This window comes from Blennius ocellaris (assembly GCF_963422515.1).
Source record: "Blennius ocellaris genome assembly, chromosome: 23".
Classification (NCBI taxonomy): Eukaryota; Metazoa; Chordata; class Actinopteri; order Blenniiformes; family Blenniidae; genus Blennius; species Blennius ocellaris.
The window spans coordinates 10,340,170-10,357,922 of record NC_137672.1 but is presented as its reverse complement, the minus strand read 5'-3'; the positions used below and the strand labels follow the sequence as shown (position 1 = coordinate 10,357,922).

Genomic DNA, 17,753 nt, shown 5'->3' with positions numbered 1-17,753 from the left:
TGACATCACACTCAAGTCTCTCCCTTCTTATCTGCTCGTGCTTTTGGTCTTTTTTTTTTTTTCTTTTTTTCTTTTTACATGTGATGTATGCTGATGGATACAGAAGAGGATCATCTGCTCTCTAAGCTATTGTTTGGAACGTTTCAGTTGGAGGCAGTCGTGTTTTGGTGTGGAAAAAAAAAATCAATAAAGACCCTCAAAGAAGAAATTAACCCTTGGAATTTTCAGCGTGATCAGTACAGATTAATACGAAATGGGAGCTGTAATTTATGCTACTTGAGCATTTAGTTAGCATGGGTTAAGTCATTGTAGTGTGTAGTCTAGGAGTGTCACCCATGAACCAAACGAAGGGGTGTCAAACACATTTGAATTCAGGTGCCACATGGAACCAATTCTGTCTTGAGTGTCGTAGTGAAATAGTGTGCAATGTATACAAGGTGAAAATGTCTGTTGGATTGTATTAATACCTCTCCACATCAGTGACGTTACTTCACCTAAATATGTGATCCAAGCTGCCTTTTAATGCAGGTGACTAGAGAGTAAATCTTGTGAGATTTCACATTTCAAATGGGTGTGTGCTTAATTTCAAAATACATATTCTGGTGTGTTTTTGTCTGATCTGCTGGCGAAGGAGCTGCGATCTCCCCCACAGTGAAAATGATTGAGTGGATAAATTTAGCAGATGTACAGTATCCCTTCACCACTCTCACCTGTGTGATGCTCATCTCACTCGGGTAGTGTTCCCACTTCAAAAGTTTCCAAGTGTTTTTTGAAATCAGACCAAATGAAGTAAACAAACTTGTAGTGATTAACTGGTGTGATGCAAATCCTGCTCCAACTTCCACAGCGAAGCTGTGCGCTGGGCTGAATGCAAAGCTATAGGATTAATGTGGTGGCACTGTTATTTTTTAGAACTCACTGACTGCTCATAAAATATACACCAACCTCCAACAGTGTTGGAACAATGGAGCCAATTCCTGTATTTTTTAGCCGGAGACTGAAAACATTTTACATCAAAAGATGAATGAGTCAAAAGATCAATATTTCAGCTTTTCTTGTAGGTATTTGAATGTGATGCATACTTTTAAAAGTGTCCTCTTTTGTGTGCAGCATCTTACTTTTTATGTGAACAAAGCAAAGGGTCATATAACTGACAAGTGTGTTGTTGCCCAATAACATAACCAAAAATAGTGTCTAATGTTTAAAGTTTTCACAATGGCAGCCATTGCACAGATATTAAATATAGCCAGTACATCCTCTCTCAAAAAAGAAAGAAGCCACTGATGTGCTGGATAACAAACTTTGAGGGAGGGGAGTGCAGCAGCTGCTGATGACGAAATCAGGAACCTCCAGGGAGTCGGAGTGAAGTCATCATAGTCTATTGTTTGCAGGAAACATCATGAACTATAGTACAAAAAGCGACATCAGAAGATCTACTCATTATCTGGGATTTGCCAAAAAAGTACCAAGACCAGCCTCAAAACGTGTTTGATGAACTTCTGTGACATGAACTTTTACCCATGTAGTGAAAATGTAAAGTTTGGAGAAAGTCGGGGTCTGCTTCTGATCCCCTCTGATCACACTGTTAGACACAGAATGGTTTGTACAGATTATTCTTATGGAACAGGATTGTGATCTATATTGATGATGTGACACGATTCCAGCAGGGATTTTCACTCAGACGTCCATGGCAGGTAAAATAGTTTCATAATAACCTTTAAGTTGAACCTTTTTTCCATTTATTTGTGGTGCACATAATCTATATGATGAAGACATTTCCACCAAAAACAGACTACTTAAAAACAATTCAAAGAATGACAATCTCAACATAAAGCCAATTTTAATGAAACCGTCTGACGCAAAATGCAATGAAATGTAAAAAAACCCAAAAAACCACTTTTTACGAATATTTTTACTGACTCACAATGGCAACATGGCTTTAAGGCTAATGCTAGTTTTTCTGTTGAGTTATGTCTGCTACTCTCCATACATTTGTTTAACAATAATGTTGGACACCTCTGGTCTCTGAAAACATTTTGTCTGAGAATTCAAAGGAAGATGCAACCTAAGTTATTGTAAAATCCTTCATGATGAAGTAAAATAATGACGCAAGCCAATAAGTAGTACAGAATTGGAAGCTTGGAAGGTTTCATACTGGGCAAGTAAATCAAATCAGACTTTTGTTCTAGCATGGACCATGCAAGGCAATTTTTACATGGGCTGTTTATGTGTTGTAAAAAAAAGAAGTGTATATATATTTGTGTGTGTATTGTGTCCATGTGTCAAATGTTTTGAGTGTTTCATGGCTTTATATTAGCCAATTCAATTGTTCCTGTGCTTTTGCTTCCATGAAGAATGGGCAAGTTTAAAGAAAAACCTGTTATTGTCTGAGTTTTCTGTCAGATCCTGATATGAATATGTAAGAATGAAAACTGAAATGCAGAGCTCTTAGACTTTGTCGTCACCATCCCCTATGTTTTGGGAGCCAGTGCAAAAGTGTGTCAAATCAGAGGTTGAAATTCCTCCTTTGTGCACAGTGTTTGTGATCTGCTGCAGAAGGACTGCGATGCTGAAGCCCCTCACATCAGTCACACTTCAATCAGACTTAAATCATAGATATGGAGGCGGACAGAGACCTGCTCTGGCGATCCAATGGCAGCTTTCATACTTCCACCAGATTAAATCGGTACAAACCCAGTGAGCATTAACACACCTGTAGATGCATTTATTGTGACTCAGAATTGGCTGGTGAAATTCTTTATGTGAGGGAAACCACTGGATACAGTGTTGGTGTGTTTTGAGGTGAAATGATTGAAATGTGATAAAACAAAGAAAATAGCCAGGATATACTTATAATTTCTCCTATTGCTGTTTTTATTCCTGTTTGTGGCGAATGTGTGGGCGTCTTCTCAGATCTTTGTCGAGCGCTGAGTGGACCTGGCTCTCATCTCTCCCACTTTCAATGAGGATTAGCTGCCTCTCTCCCCGCCTCTCTCCATGTAAAGTGGAATAGTCTTTCAAAGAGACGGGCATGTATATATATCCCTTAAGAAGCAATGAAGCTGGATATTGCGGTTGGTTTAGCGGACAAGAGTGGCATGCGTTCTTTTTATAGACGTGCAGGGGTGAGGGCATGTTTGCATGAATACTTTTGGCAATCATGCTGGAGGTCCATGTGTGAGACCGTGTGCACAAACAAACACACACTGAAAGCATACGCAGGATCCATTCAGGCACACCTGCTAACTTGCTGCTCTCGGTTTCCTCCCAGTCCTCCCACCTTCCTGCTCGCTGCATCCCGTCCTCCCAGATTGACAGCTTGGGCGAGGAGAGCGGAGGAAGCGGGGAAGGAGGCCCCCTGAATAAATGAACAGGCAAATAAGTGAGCACAGGACAGGTAATGGAACTCAAAAGCAGGGTGGGAACGGAACCGTAAAGCCTAGTGATGTAAAGAGCGGTAAATAATTGAGTAAGACATGTATTATTGATGATGGCTCTTTGTGAATTCAAAAGAATCTGGGGGGGTAGCCAGACCAATGCTGAGTTCGGGTTGAGGCAGCAGAAACGGGATTGGGGAGCTTAGGGAGGGGGGGGAAGTGCGTTGAGTCGGATGTCCAGAGAGGAAAAACTTTTCTTTAGAAGTGAAGATGATGGTGGATATGTTTGTACTATAAGGTCAAGGAGAGACACAAAGGCTGAGGGGAGAGTCAGGGGGTCGCAGTCGGGACAATAATTGAGGTCAGTTTGCGTTAATGACAGGTTGACAGTGACCCAAAAGAAATGATTGACAGGTCGCTGAGGAAGCCCAAGCCCTCCTCCTCCTCCGCTGTCACTCTTCAGGTGCGGAGTGAGGCGAGGACACAGCAGCAGGTCAGAAACACTCACAGGCTCTATCTGGCTCACACACACACACATACTGACACACACAACGTCACTTCTGGAGATTTACATTGTAGCTCAGTCATCACTAATGCTGTCTAAAGAAGCAATGAATATTAAATGATGTTATTGTAGTACGCGTGAAATTAGGCTTGAAAAATATTTTCAAAACTGTCAAAAAGGAATTTTGAAGATTAAGAGCCACTAGTGCCTCTTAATTTTCTAGTGGTTGTTTTTGTAATGAAACCCCACACGGAGAACAATATGCCATAAAGCTAAACAATGGGAGTGGACATGGACATTCTCATGGACATAATATGAACTGGGAGTCATGACACTCTGGAGGCAAATGTTATTGTTCACTCGCACATGTGCAGAACTATTAACTACGGTTGTGGCGCACATGCACAGTAGCAACATTGCGTTTCTCCATGTTAACATGGAGACGGAGTTGGAGCACTTTTCAATAAGTTCAGTTTTCAGTTGCTCAAAACACCCAAAACACAACATAAGTTGTTCTCTTCTACTTGACGAAGTTGTGGTAAAAATAGGGCTCCGATTTCGCCCAAAACTTCTCCAATGATGTATTTCTGGTTTGTTACTTTCAACCCTGTCTACTTGGGGAACCCAGGTTCAAATCCCGCTAGTAACACATAGGGGTAAAAACTAGCCAGGTCTAAGATGTAAGCTGCAGTGACTCACCAAAAAGAACATTGACTCTAAGGTAAATTAATAATTCAGTGGAAATAGTTAGAATTACAGAAGTTTCGGTCGGCTCAGTACTTTTGTCATAACCTGCTGCAGAGCGGTTGTCTTCCTCTCCATTTTGAACTTTGTCTACAGAAAATAGCACTTCAGTCCCGTTTCAAGTAAACTTGTTTTCCTAAGGAGAAGCAAGTCATCATTGTTGAACTTCACTTTATGACTGAAACCTGAAGGATGTCCACTTGTAAAAAGGGCCAAGTATACTAGTTATACCGGTGTTTGATTCATTATCAGCTGAGTACTACATTTAAAATGTTGAAGAGGTTATCACTGAAATTGCTTTGACATATTCAATGGTGCTTGAATGCCATTGTATTTATAGTAAAATTAGCTTTGTAAATTGTCTAACAATTTAGTTTTGAGGGAAAAAAGTCAAATCTATGCTTTTTTTTTTTTGCAATCAATGGTTTACAAATTGTTGAGCCTTTTTAATATAAACAAATAGATTCTCCTTTTGCTCGCCTTTGCATCAAATGCATTTTATTTATAGCCACTTAGAAATATTGACATTTTATTTATGTTTGAAAATCACGATTTTGTGTGAAGATATGAAGCTAATTTCCAGCATTAACCTTGAAGCTTCAGCAGCAGCTTCAAGGATCGCCTCATGATCAGTATCTCGGGGAAGGAGGTTATATTTCTTTCTGGTTATTTGGGCACTTCAAGGCAGACACTTGTGATCTGCTGTCGTGCAAATTTAGACTTTTTCCCTTTTTTTTTGTGTGTCTGTGTTTTTTTTTTTTCCTCCAGCCGTCTGTAAGCTAAATATGTGTAGATTAATCTTAGTCATCCAGCCACTGAGTTGTCAGCACCTTGTCTCCCTCACCACTTCAGCACATGGTGTTCTTGTTGGATTTCTCTTCTGTCTGAGCTGCTTTGAGGAAGACGGCGAGTTCCCAGCAGCTCCGGGCCGTCTGTTCTTTTGATGAGCTGCAGCAAGAAAGCGGTGGGGAAAAAAAAGAAAAACTCTCCTCATTTTTCAATCAGTTAGATCAGTAAATAATCACAAAAAACAATCACACTCTGTTGTTAAATCAGTGTGCTTCACTTAGATAATTTGCATACCTCCAAGAAACAAATTCCTCCTGCTCCTCCTTTTTAATGACACTGATATTTTTTCATTAATTTTGGCAAAATGACGATGTATGTTCCTCGTTCCTCCTTTTCTTAACAATGTTCACATAATAGACATTGTAATAAAGGATAAAAGCAAACCGAGAAGTAATTATACCCAGTGGAGGTTTGTCTTCTGTTCCCCGAGTTCTGTGCTCATAATGTCCTTCATCCTGTGTTTTGCTCAAATTCACATATCCAAAAATAAATTTCCTGAAGAAGGGGGTGTGATGGCACTTTGTGACCACACAAATGTTCATTGTTGTTCTGTGAGCGTCAGTTTGTCACGTTGTGTATTTCAGGAAAGTATCTGTCATTCTGTCAAAGCTCTGCTTTTTGTCTTTGAATGATGAGTTGATAGCTGTGCAGATGTTGAATTGAAGTGTGTCTTACCTTATAAAAACTTGCAGCGCTTACAGTCACATTTTTGTGCAAAAAAAAAAAGAAGTGACATTTTGCCTCCTCTCTAATTTGCAGGTCTAACCGGTTGCATGTACTGTTTAATATATTCATTCCTTGAACAGTTACCACAGTGGGTTTATATGTCGGACCCCTGATGAGTGTCTGTGTATGTTTACGGTCCTTTGGTGTTTCTTGCTTTTCCACTTTGCTGGCTTTGATAGTGCGGCATCTTGAGTGGTGTGAGAATGGGCTTTACATCGTCAGGCTCGATGTCCTGTCTCATGTTTGCCTTAAAAAGTTCCAGAAGAAACTATCAGAGAGGCCTTTTGAGCGCACGCCGTTTGAGTGTAAACCATGGATGGACCCCTGATGCATTGTGCTGCGTTCGAGCCCTTTATTTTCACGGTAATCCAGAGAGATTTCCTCTAAGTTAGAGCTTCTGTCATCTCGCTCAAGGACGAAGAGTTTTTGAAGACACCAAAGAAGTTGGATGTGCCCGTTATAGGACTGTTTGCTTAACGTCTCTGTCTACCTTGAGTGGCCCGTCATTGCTTTGCATCTGTTAAAAGGCATTAGACGCCTGTCAATCTTCAGATATCTCTGTATGTGTTGAGCTTATAGTAAGTATAGTATCTTAGTCTGTATAGTTTAAACAGTGTTTGTGTCTCTCTTCCCCAAAAAGTTTACAATAGCTGTCAAAATAATTCAAACGATGAAGACAACATTTATTTCATCTCATTCAGTTTATTCATTGTCTGAATAAAAAAGCCATTATAGCCTCCTTCAGCCTCTTTCAGCTGAGCCGTTAAATGCTTGTAATTAGACATCAGCCTCATTATGTGACTGCTGCTGTATTTGGGTTAGTTGTCCATATCGGAAAAACTGCAATGAGCTGGCATGAAAGCTCAAATGTGATCCAGTGTTGACAGCAGTTTGGATGGATATTTCTAAAAGTAGCTGCTTTACACACCGTCTTCATATTTTGATTGATTATATAAACTTACTTCAAACTGAGAATTGATGGTGCTTATGACTATTGATTTGACATGACATTTTCTGCATAATAACACACATTATCCCATTAAATACTTTGAGGTTTTGCTAATAGATCAATACGTAATGTGAGTCACAGTGTGTGAAAATGTTTGCCTCGTTCAGGATGGCATCTGTTTTTAACATGCATCAGGCCCCATTCATACGACAACATTTAAAGTGAAAACGCATCATTTGCGTTATTTGTTTCTGAAGAATTTGGCGTTTATAAGGCAACGTTTTTAATATATTGTGTTTTTCCATTTGCTGGAGTCAAATCCAGATTTATTTGCTCAAATGTGTGGCGTAACTTTTTCTACCAAGACTTGTAACTCCATGTTTTTCACATTTCATTCTTTTTGTGCCTTTCAGCCATTCGATTGCTTCATCGTGATCTCCAGCGAACATGGAAACAATTCTGTTGATGGTCACATAATTGTATAGTTGACAGCTCAAAAAACAAAAACAAAGCTGAGCTTACCACTGACTGTCTGCTACATTGACTTAGCCTTTCATAAATTATTCATGAGTTTGAGTGGTAACCATGACATATAGTACACCAAGCTCCTTTGAGGCTCAGCCGACAAGCCATTGTTCTCACCACAAAACAAACCTAACACAACAGGTTTGGGTTCCCACTTTTGGGTGACTTTGCTGTGTTGTTTCCTCACTTCAAAACAAATAAATGTATTCATGGCAGAGGAGTGTTCTTCTCATTATAAGCTCCCTTTTGTCAACCTAAAATTTAATTAGGTGGTGATTTAGTTTTTTGTTTTTTGCTCTCTCAGATTGCCCCGATCACAGATTGCTTGAGTCTCCTGGAAGCAGCTATCTATATCTTCAGTGCCAGACTTTGCACCTTTTTGCTTAGCACTATCGAGTTTTACCAGAAGATAAGCTAATTTTCAGGCGTTGTTGCTGATTCTGTATCGAAATGTTCAGCACTGAAGGTTCAGCAGCCAAAGACCCAACAAAGCTCAGTGTAAAGAAATGTGATGAATTAACACTCTGATTCAAAGGCGTTAGGATGCCCTGATCTCTCTTTGTCTCGTTCCCTTCCTGGCTTCTTTTTTCTTTTTCTTGATTTCTCATCCCTCTTGCATTCGCTCTTTCACACGCTCGCATCCACACACGCCATCTGCCGATCTTCTCCGCCGCTTCTGTCTCTCACACATGCACGTGTTCACAGGGGAGCGTCATGAGTGGATGGAAACTCTTCAGACGGCCACACAGCCCCCCGCCTGCAGCCCCCAGAAGCGCTCCGACAGCCTCCTCCACCCCTCCTCCACAAACAAGAGAGGCTTGCTGGAGCTCCGCGGTTACAAAGGCAGAGTGCTGGTGTCCCTGGCGGGGAGTAAAGTCAGGCTCTGCAAAACAGAACAGGTACTTCCAGCACCGCCGGGACCCCCTCTCTACAGAATGACAGCTTCCTGTTTGAAAGGGGAAGATGATAATCACAGCATATTTGAAGCAGGGGTGGCAGGATTGGAGACGTTCATGAATGCGTAATGTGGAGAAGTAAATATATATGTGTGGAAATGCTTGGGGGTACACTGAAATATGGGTACAAGTACATGCGAGAGCACAGAAAGTGGTTGGTTGGAGCCAAGTTGAGCAGAAGCTCGATCACAGCCGTGACGATCCGGATCAGTGTGGAGAACAGGTGGGAGAAGACAAACAAGTTCTCCAGTGATTTCAGTGTCGCAGGCAAACTTCGCCTGTTGGAATGAAATCACAGGAGTTTTTCCGGAGTTTTCACACACTCTTGTCACCGTGATCGTTTGGTGTAAAGTGGTCAGCCGGGCTGTTTTTTTTTTGGTTTTTTTTGTTTGGCAGTTTTATTCTCGCCAGGGGCAGATCTAGGGAATCCCTGCATGGCAAGGTTTTCATTGAAAACAGAAAATAGTTTTTGCATTTTGGGTGGCTGTTTAAACTCTGAAGCTTTTTGAAAATGGCTCCTAAGGTTGGACCTTTTGAAAATACTCTGTTGCCGCGGAAACGATGGGAAACCCAACTTATTTGAAACACTGCCAGAGCACTCTCACATCGTTTTCAACATTGCCATGTGAACTCAAAACCTTTATGAAATGAAAATGCAAAAATAATGTGAGTAGGACTATTACAATATATTGCAAATTTATCGTAATTTAAATGTAATGCACAAACTACCTTAGAGATGGACTAAATTAAGATCAAATATGTTTTCATTTGGTACGCATTCATGCTTTGCAAATTCAAAATGAAAGAAGTGTAATTATTCTTAATTAATGCTCCAAACTGTGATTAACTCATTAAAAAAAAGAATAAGAAGAAACTGACGGCCCCAATTATTTCAGAACACAAAACAACAAAGTAGAGATGTACATTTGATGGAGAAAAAGAGGGGGAAAAAACGGGATTCCGACGCAGCTGGTCCAAATAAAACCACTGGTGTTTGTAACAAAAGCTCTCAAAGGTCAAACATGAACATCATTTACTTAAGGGCTTCTATTTATCTCTAAGCGCATTATCATCGGTTACCAGTATTTACTTCATGTCATGCTGCCTCAGTAGAGTTACACCTGAAGTGGTGACACACAAAAGTGATTAAAATGAAGGCAGCCACTGAGAACTTAATAGTTCAATTGATTATTTATTTCTTGCTTATCCTGACCAAGGTAATTGTTTGGAGGTATGTTATATATTGACTTCTTATTTAGCAACATTAGCAGTATGTTGGACATACAGCCTTGGTCTATGCACGTTCTTTTTTCTCCCGGTGAGACGCATCTCAAAGCGATTGAATAAAGTCATCATGGTTGACTTGACTTGGATAGTTAACAAAAGCCTACACGGTCAAGGAAACAGGATGAACTGATCAAATTACTGGGATAGGACAAAATTATTCAGCGGAGTCCTATAAACAGCCTGAGTATGGCACTATTTTCACATGGTTCTCAGATCATTACACAGTGATTGCATTACTTTCAATAAATGACAATTTCTTAGGAAACATGTTGTGGCACATGCCACTCAAGCCCCGCCTCTCATTTTCACTTTCATGCTCCAGTTATGGGTTTATTCCCAACTGATGCAAATGGATTTCATTAACTACCGATTGGTGACAAAGCCAATTTCCTACTTCGACTATCACAATGACACTCACATGGAGCCCGACTGTCAATAACAGGGGCATTTCTAGATGTGGCCCATATTTAATAATTTATCTTTTTATTTTTGAAGTCCATTGTGAGAATGCAAAGCATTTAACTTTAGGTTTCTCCCAGGAGTCCATGCAAACAGCAGTGACAGGATCATGTCTTTTCAAGGGACAGATATATCAATAATTGTTTGTGTATTTCTTACCAAACAGATTGCAGCCAGCAGGTGCATTATTATCATTCTTTTAATGTTTTTTTTTTTTTTTCTAAAAGCATGGTCTACTTTTTTAGTAGGATGCTTTTCCCATGTAAATTCTACTATAAATTAAAGGAGAACTTTCAATAAACAAACTCAATCTGGCAAGAGAGGGATTGAAGCTAAAGTTTATTATCGACCATCTGCCCCGACGCGAGTGCAGCTCTTATTGATAGCTGTCAGGTGTCTGTTATTCTGTGGACATGAGGCGAAACTCACTGCCGACCCTGCGAAAGTGAAGTTTGATGTGGCTGAATGTGAGCTGTCGGAAGCAGACAGGTGTCACAGTGTCGTTGGTGCTTTGGCATTAGCATGCACGATCCTCCAACCAGAGCATTTCGTCCAGTCATGCAAATGTTCGGTGCAGAAAGGGAAGGCGGGGGGGAAAGCAGGAGTGAGAGAAAAGTAAAAATAAGTATAGCTGACTCTATTTAAAGATGACTGTTGCAGTCATGGTCCAACACACCAGGAGAGCCACAGTATGTACTAGTAGTTTTGATGCTGGGAGCTCAAACAGGAAGCAAGAGGTGTCGTTATTATGTATTAAGGTTTGTTGTCACGCAATCTCAATCATCCTTTAAAGAATGCATATTTTATGAGCCAAGACGAAAGCGTGTCTTGAACGCTTCTATTATTAAAAACAAACAAATTGATGGAAAACTATATATACTAATGTTAAAACACATTTCTATTCTTGAATTTATTGCTGGTATAATGGAGATTAATTAAAATTATGCCAAATAAGTCAAAGATCTTTATCAACAGTCACAGATAGATATTTTAAAATGGCATAACAACACTTCTATTGCCTATGTATGGACTCAACAGGGATTAACGTCTTACAACAGGGATGTGCAAACATATTCTAGTTCGGGGCCACATACAGCCCAATTTCATCTTGAGTTGGCCGGACTGGTGATATAGTGATACGTTTTTCTTGATTGTGGAACATATATGTAATGTGATTTGTCTTTATTTTCACAAAACCAAACAATTACTGCTGGAAAGAAATTACTACAATCTCAACATAAAACCAATTCAATGACACCTTCTAGTGCAAAATACTGTGAAAAATCCACAACATTGTCAGAAATCACAGAAGATACGTTTTCTCTTACTCATTGTTTTACTTGTTCTTTTTACATTTGATGTTCGTCCAATGCAGCCCCACAAGTCATACACTATTTTCTCTGTTCTGCGCTACTCCCAACCACGCAGCAGGGTATCCTATCAGAGATGGAAGGAAAACACCTCATAGCAGTGAAACTATTTCTTCTTCGAGTGCCTCACTCGTACTTCCGTGCATATTTGACAATGCCACATGCATTCGATTCATTTCCACCCCTCCCTGGCTCTCGTTTGGTTTCGCTCGCTCTCGTAGTTTTGTTGTTTGCCTTTCATTATTTTCTTCATTAGCGTGAACAAACATCTTTGTTAGAATTCTCTTTTGGGTATCACTGCATGTCAGCACATTTCCACTTCCTTGATCTGAGACAGCAGGAGAAATGGAGGGAAGGAGCGAATCGGGGGGAGAACAAATTAATTGTATTATTTCAGCTTACAAGCTAAATCCCCGGCATAAATGCAGAAGCGGCAACGGCAGCGGTGGCGGCACATTTTTAGGAGTTTGAGAGGTAAAAGACGGGAACGAAAATGCAGAAGAAGAAGAAGATGAAGTGGAGTAGATGGCAAGACCACGCGTGCATTGGTGGTTTAGTCACAAAAGGAGAGGGTGATGAAGAGCGCTGAAAGGTAGAGCGTTGCCCCGTTCAAGTTCAGTGGAGTGGAGTATTTAATCTAACATGATGAACGAGCTATTGGAAACATCGTCCTCCCAGCTCCTCCTTCACCACCCCTACCCCATTTCTCACGCACCGTAAGCCCTGTGATGGAGCTCTGTTTGAGGCCATTTAAGCACCCAGGTAAAGAAAGTCAGACGACCTCGAGGCATGTGTCACCAACACACACACACACACACACACGCACACGCACACGCACACGCACACGCACACGCACACACGCACACGTGCTTAATCTGAGACTGATCCCTCTGTTATAGCCTGCATAGCCGTTCCACCGCGAGCAGAGCAAATTGTCTGTCCCGTCTTATATCATCTTGTATATCACAAGCTTTCACTGGTTTGTTTTCACTCCACTGGCTGAAGGATTGACTGATCATTGGACGATCATATTTCACGCTGTCAAAATGTGCGTAATTTCGTATTCAGATCAGCTTAAATCCAGTTCCGTGAGCAAAATTGAAGTTGAAACAAAAAAAAATATATCTATATTAGCATGCAGGACGAGCCTTCTGTGGTGGAAAAGGGTATTTTAAGTATTCATAGCTGTGAGAGTGAAGATTTAATTAATCTCGTTGTTAATTAAATCACTTTGCTCTTGTCAAGAACTTCATTGTGGTGATTATAATCATCCGGCCCGCTGTTTTCAACTGGTTTCATTTGGTGTTAAGTTTGCCAAGAAGTCGTCACAGCATTAGCTAAATGTCAGGTCAGGACCAATCGATCGTCCGGCCGATTATCGCCATCACAGAATAATTGACACCGATGTCTACTCCTGTTTTTCAAAAATAAAATGCAGGGAATATGGTGGCTTTTTTCTGTCCTTGTGTCCAGTAGAGGATGCTCTGACTCTTTTCATGGTCCAGTCGCCCTATAGAAGAATTAAGTAGTGGAAAGTGAAAAGGCGACCCAAACGATTTTTACTCAACAGTAAATTAACTAGCTTGCGAAATAAACAAGTCAGTAAGTTTGCAGTGATGTCATTTTTGCTTGATTGATATGTTGGCAAGCTAAAGTTAGAATAACCTAGTTTAAAAAAAAACACATCTAGTTGTATGAAATAGTAAAACAATCTGGAGGTCAGTGTAGATTAGGGACAATTTCATCAAGTAAAGTCTTGTTTTGTAATTTTGCGACTTAGGCGTTTGAGGCCTACAACCTTCACTGATGAATTTAATAATTCAAACTGTTTACAGACTTTGAGGATGATGGGGAAGCTGCTTTATTTTGAAATCAGCTTGCTCTCTGTCCATTCTTCTATCACTGCTGCCACATTGACTTCGTCCTCTTTGGTGTGACGCACACCATTACTATTAATCAACATATTGATGTAATCAGTTCCATTCATGCGTCACCCCAGCATTTAAAAATTTCACTCGACAGTATATCGGTTATTGCAGTTTCTTATTTCATAATACCGAAATCGGCACTGCCCCCCCAAACAATCCATGTTGATCGGGCTTTACCAACTTTCATAGATGTTTATTACATGTACAAGCCACACCAAATACTATCATCACCCTCCACTTCTCATTAAACCACTATACTGTGAATAGATTATCGAACTGATTGATTTGTATTACAAAAGCAGAAAAACAAGTTGTATTACTAAAGTTGTACTAAAAGAAATATATAGATTGTAAAAAGATTGTTTGCACATTTTAGACAATATATCCCAATATCATATTTACTTTATAACTTGAAATTACTTTTTAATATTGTATTAATAAATGTTACATTGAGTACTGTGTATTTGTGTTATTGTGAGTTGACTAAACATTTGCATTCAACTTGGACCCCCTAGGGGGCTTAATGTCATGATGCTCATCACCCAATAGTGTCATACTTGTTGATATAACTTTCAAATACTGTACTGTATGTTTGTTTCTGTTCACGAGATAGTAGCAATCGTGGTCTAAAATGTGGAATACAGCTTGAAAACTTATTGGCTTTACTGGAAGCTAAACGTGGGGTAAGATAAAGCCATATCAAGAGTACTCAATGAAACTTGTGCCAGGAAAATTATTTCTTTTGGAAACCAAATAACCCTAACCTCATAAGCACTGAGAGAAGGTTTGCAACCTCTTATTGCCTAAGTCAGTCATTCCTCGGGACCACGCTGCGCTAAGAGAAAGCAAACAAATAGAGTCTGCCTCTACTTCTATCTCCAATTCCAGGTCCACTTAACCACTTAGGCTTCACTAAAAGCATCGAGGCTGAGACCGCCTTGCGGAGGAAGAGTGTACCCTCAATGGATCCAAAAAACGTTATTTCAATAATGAAGCGGTAAGACAGAAAGGCCAAGGAAACCAATGGCTACAGACCACGATTGAGCATATGAAACAGAAGTAAACTGCAAATAAATATTTAGGTATTTCATGTTAACTGACGAAATACCTAACTAAATACATTCAGGAGAATCAAGCAGTTGCTATAACTAATACCACAGATCTGTCATCATTAAACTTTACCGTGCATGCTGTACACGACTATAAAGATTTTATGAGTTTGACAGCTGCTTGAAAGCAGGCTTAGGAGCAAGTTGGGCAAGATAATGGTCTGAAGGTTGATTTAAGAACGACACGAGTCGATGAATGTCATCAATCACGGCATGAATACATAAGCATCGTGTCTTGAACGAACCTTTGTGAGTTCAGTGAAGATGAGCGATATCCCCAACAGCCTTCGTACTGTAGCTTGTATTTATATCACAGCCACATTAGATTCACAAGTGATGAAATGGTTACGTGCAGTCTTAGAAAAGTGGCTCAAACTCTTCGCGTTCTGACATACCCTCTGGTCCTGGAGGAGGCTCGCCAAGGTTCATGTGTTGCAAGTTGATTGGTTCGTTATTTGACAACCGGGCAAAATCTCTAACATCTAAAAACTGAAGTAAACTAAAGTATATTTATGGAGGGTGAATAAAATGAACTTCTCAACCTAATTAAGCCCCTCAATGTATATGTTATAAACTTACATGCCACTTCGTTAGATCAACTACTTTTAGAAAATCTGTCCATCGCAAGGCAAGTTCTCACTCCATTCAGGTGTGTGAGAATGGTGGAAGACATGTGATTCAAGTAACTTTAAATGTCCAATCCATGTGGAAATTTGAAAACCTTTTTTAACGAACAACAGTTTCTAATTTATTCCCACTATTTTATGAACAAAATGCCACACCAACCCATAAGGCAACAGATCAATATCGCTGTGAAAGCTTCCTCAAGGCTGTTTTATGGCTCTGTGCATTGCCGAATTGCGTCATTCCAGCTGCCACACCCCTCCATGCCCCAGGCAGAGCTGAAGAGGAGGAGGACTGAAGACTTGGTTATAAAGACACAAAAAGCATAAAGTTGCACATCCACACTGAAAACACAAGATTTGACTCATAGATGCCAATTTGCTTCAGTGTCAGACTTCAACAGAGGGAAAATCTAATTCGAAACAATAGTTGAATGCTCCACTCCACTCTCCGCGAAGTCTGCTTCTTCTGCTATAATTTAAAACTGTGGTGGAGTTGTGTTTGCGATGCACTTGCTTTATTTACCAGCCAAGTATGTGAAAATTCACAATAGATCCAGAAACTATACCGGCAGGGGAAATACTAACAGAGATACTAAACGGTAAAGCCAATGACTACATTATTTTACATTATGATCTCAAGCTCCAGGGTCATTTTGTATTCCATCATTCCTTTTTATTAACTTGCCACCATTATTTGCTCATATTTTCATCTAAAAAGGTCTGAAACACCAACTTTACACAAAAAAGCAAAAACCAAGCAAACAAACTGATAAATTGACCTCTCGACTGTATAGTCACTGTTGTGCTTGTTTGACTCATAAGGAAGTGGAAGAAATCAGGTAAACTTCTCTCCACACAAAGTAAGAGTGTGAATGCAAACTTATTTATGATGAAAAGAAGAAACGAGAGCCTCGATATAAGTAAATTCATTGGCATCACAAATTTCGCACGGCAGGCTCGCAGGCTTGGGACGTGTCACTGAGAAGATCTTGTGAAGAGATTTAATTAACGAAGAGATTAATTAAATCCTCCATCTCACTGTTATTGAATACTTAAAATACCTTTTTTGTTTGCTTAGTCATAGAAGGCTCTTCCTGCATGTTTAGCTTTAACTGAGATTGCGTTCATAAACCGAGACGACAGCCATTTAGAAATCATTTGCCTGTAATTTTCTGATTCATTTGCATGACATTTTCTTTTAAAGCTTACAATGATCAATGAAAAAATACTTATTCTAGTCACAATACTAGAATAATTTGATGGTAATGGAACTGTCACCAAACATTTACACAATAGTCAATCCCATTTCACAGATTTGTATTTGTTTTTTTGTTTTTTTTATAAAACTGCATTTTTATTTGTAATATGTGTTGAAGAGATTCAGTTTTCAATTTTGAGTTACAGTTTAAAAATAAACTGTTTCAAACAGATGCATTGTAGGACATTCACTAATTCCAAAACATTAAGGTAAGAAAGATACGCATTTTTGTTATTGAATAAATAGTTTGGATGAAATTAAATACATGAGTATCCAATATCCAATTGCCGATGTTGAGAGAATAGTTATTCTCTGCTGTTGTGTGTGTGGTTCCATTACACAAACAATCAACAGCAGCCACTCGTGGCCTTACATGCTAACCTTCGACTTTTGTCTTTTCCCTTTTAAATGAACATCATTTTCAAATCGTTGACATGTAAACCATTAAAGTACGATTAATTAGTTAAACGGGAAACTTTTCTGAAACGAAAATGCGAAAACAAAGTGTGTTTACTCGAAACAGGTTAAAAACTTGGTGTCAACAGCAGACGCGTCTCCACTTCCTTGGGCTGCGAGGAGTCCTGCCATTTCTTTTATCCTTTAAAACCATTGAAATGTGACTTGTAGTGCGACACATTCAGACCAAGGCGGTTTCCTGCTTTCCCCCAGACTTATAAGTTTTGAGAAATACTTTGGTTTGTTAACAAGAAGTAACAAAGTGAATAAAGTCACGCATGCGTACTGATGTTTGCCTTCGGGCCTTTTCCCCTCTACCCCCTATAAGCACTATTATTGCCACCTACCTCTTGGCACTTGTAATTGGATGAGTTATTTTTACCTCTAATGCCTCTTTTTCCTCTCTCTCCATCCTTTCCCCAATCCTTGGTGAATTAATTGGAGAGGGCAGGAGGCCACAGCACATATTGGGTAGGTAACGAGTGGCGAGGGCTGGACTGCCGCTCACACCCAGCTCTCTAATTGGCTGCCTGAGAGGGATGAGGGTCATTAGGTATAGGTGGCTGCTTTGCCCTCTCATGCACATACATTCAGACAGGCGGGACCCACTCACACACGTGTGTGCACAC

The 17,753-nt window shown here is 39.9% G+C and overlaps 1 protein-coding gene across 1 annotated transcript in view; it reads left to right on the top strand.

Annotated features, from left to right (window-relative positions):
• The window catches only part of arap2 (ArfGAP with RhoGAP domain, ankyrin repeat and PH domain 2), a gene marked incomplete at its 5' end in the record, with an annotated part of 137,058 nt that overhangs the window by 24,661 nt on the left and 94,644 nt on the right, over positions 1-17,753 (top strand). Inside the window, one exon of the mRNA XM_080519230.1 lies at positions 8,381-8,574. Coding sequence (XP_080375356.1) covers positions 8,381-8,574 — 194 coding nt within the window. The remainder of the gene's footprint in view (positions 1-8,380; positions 8,575-17,753) is intronic.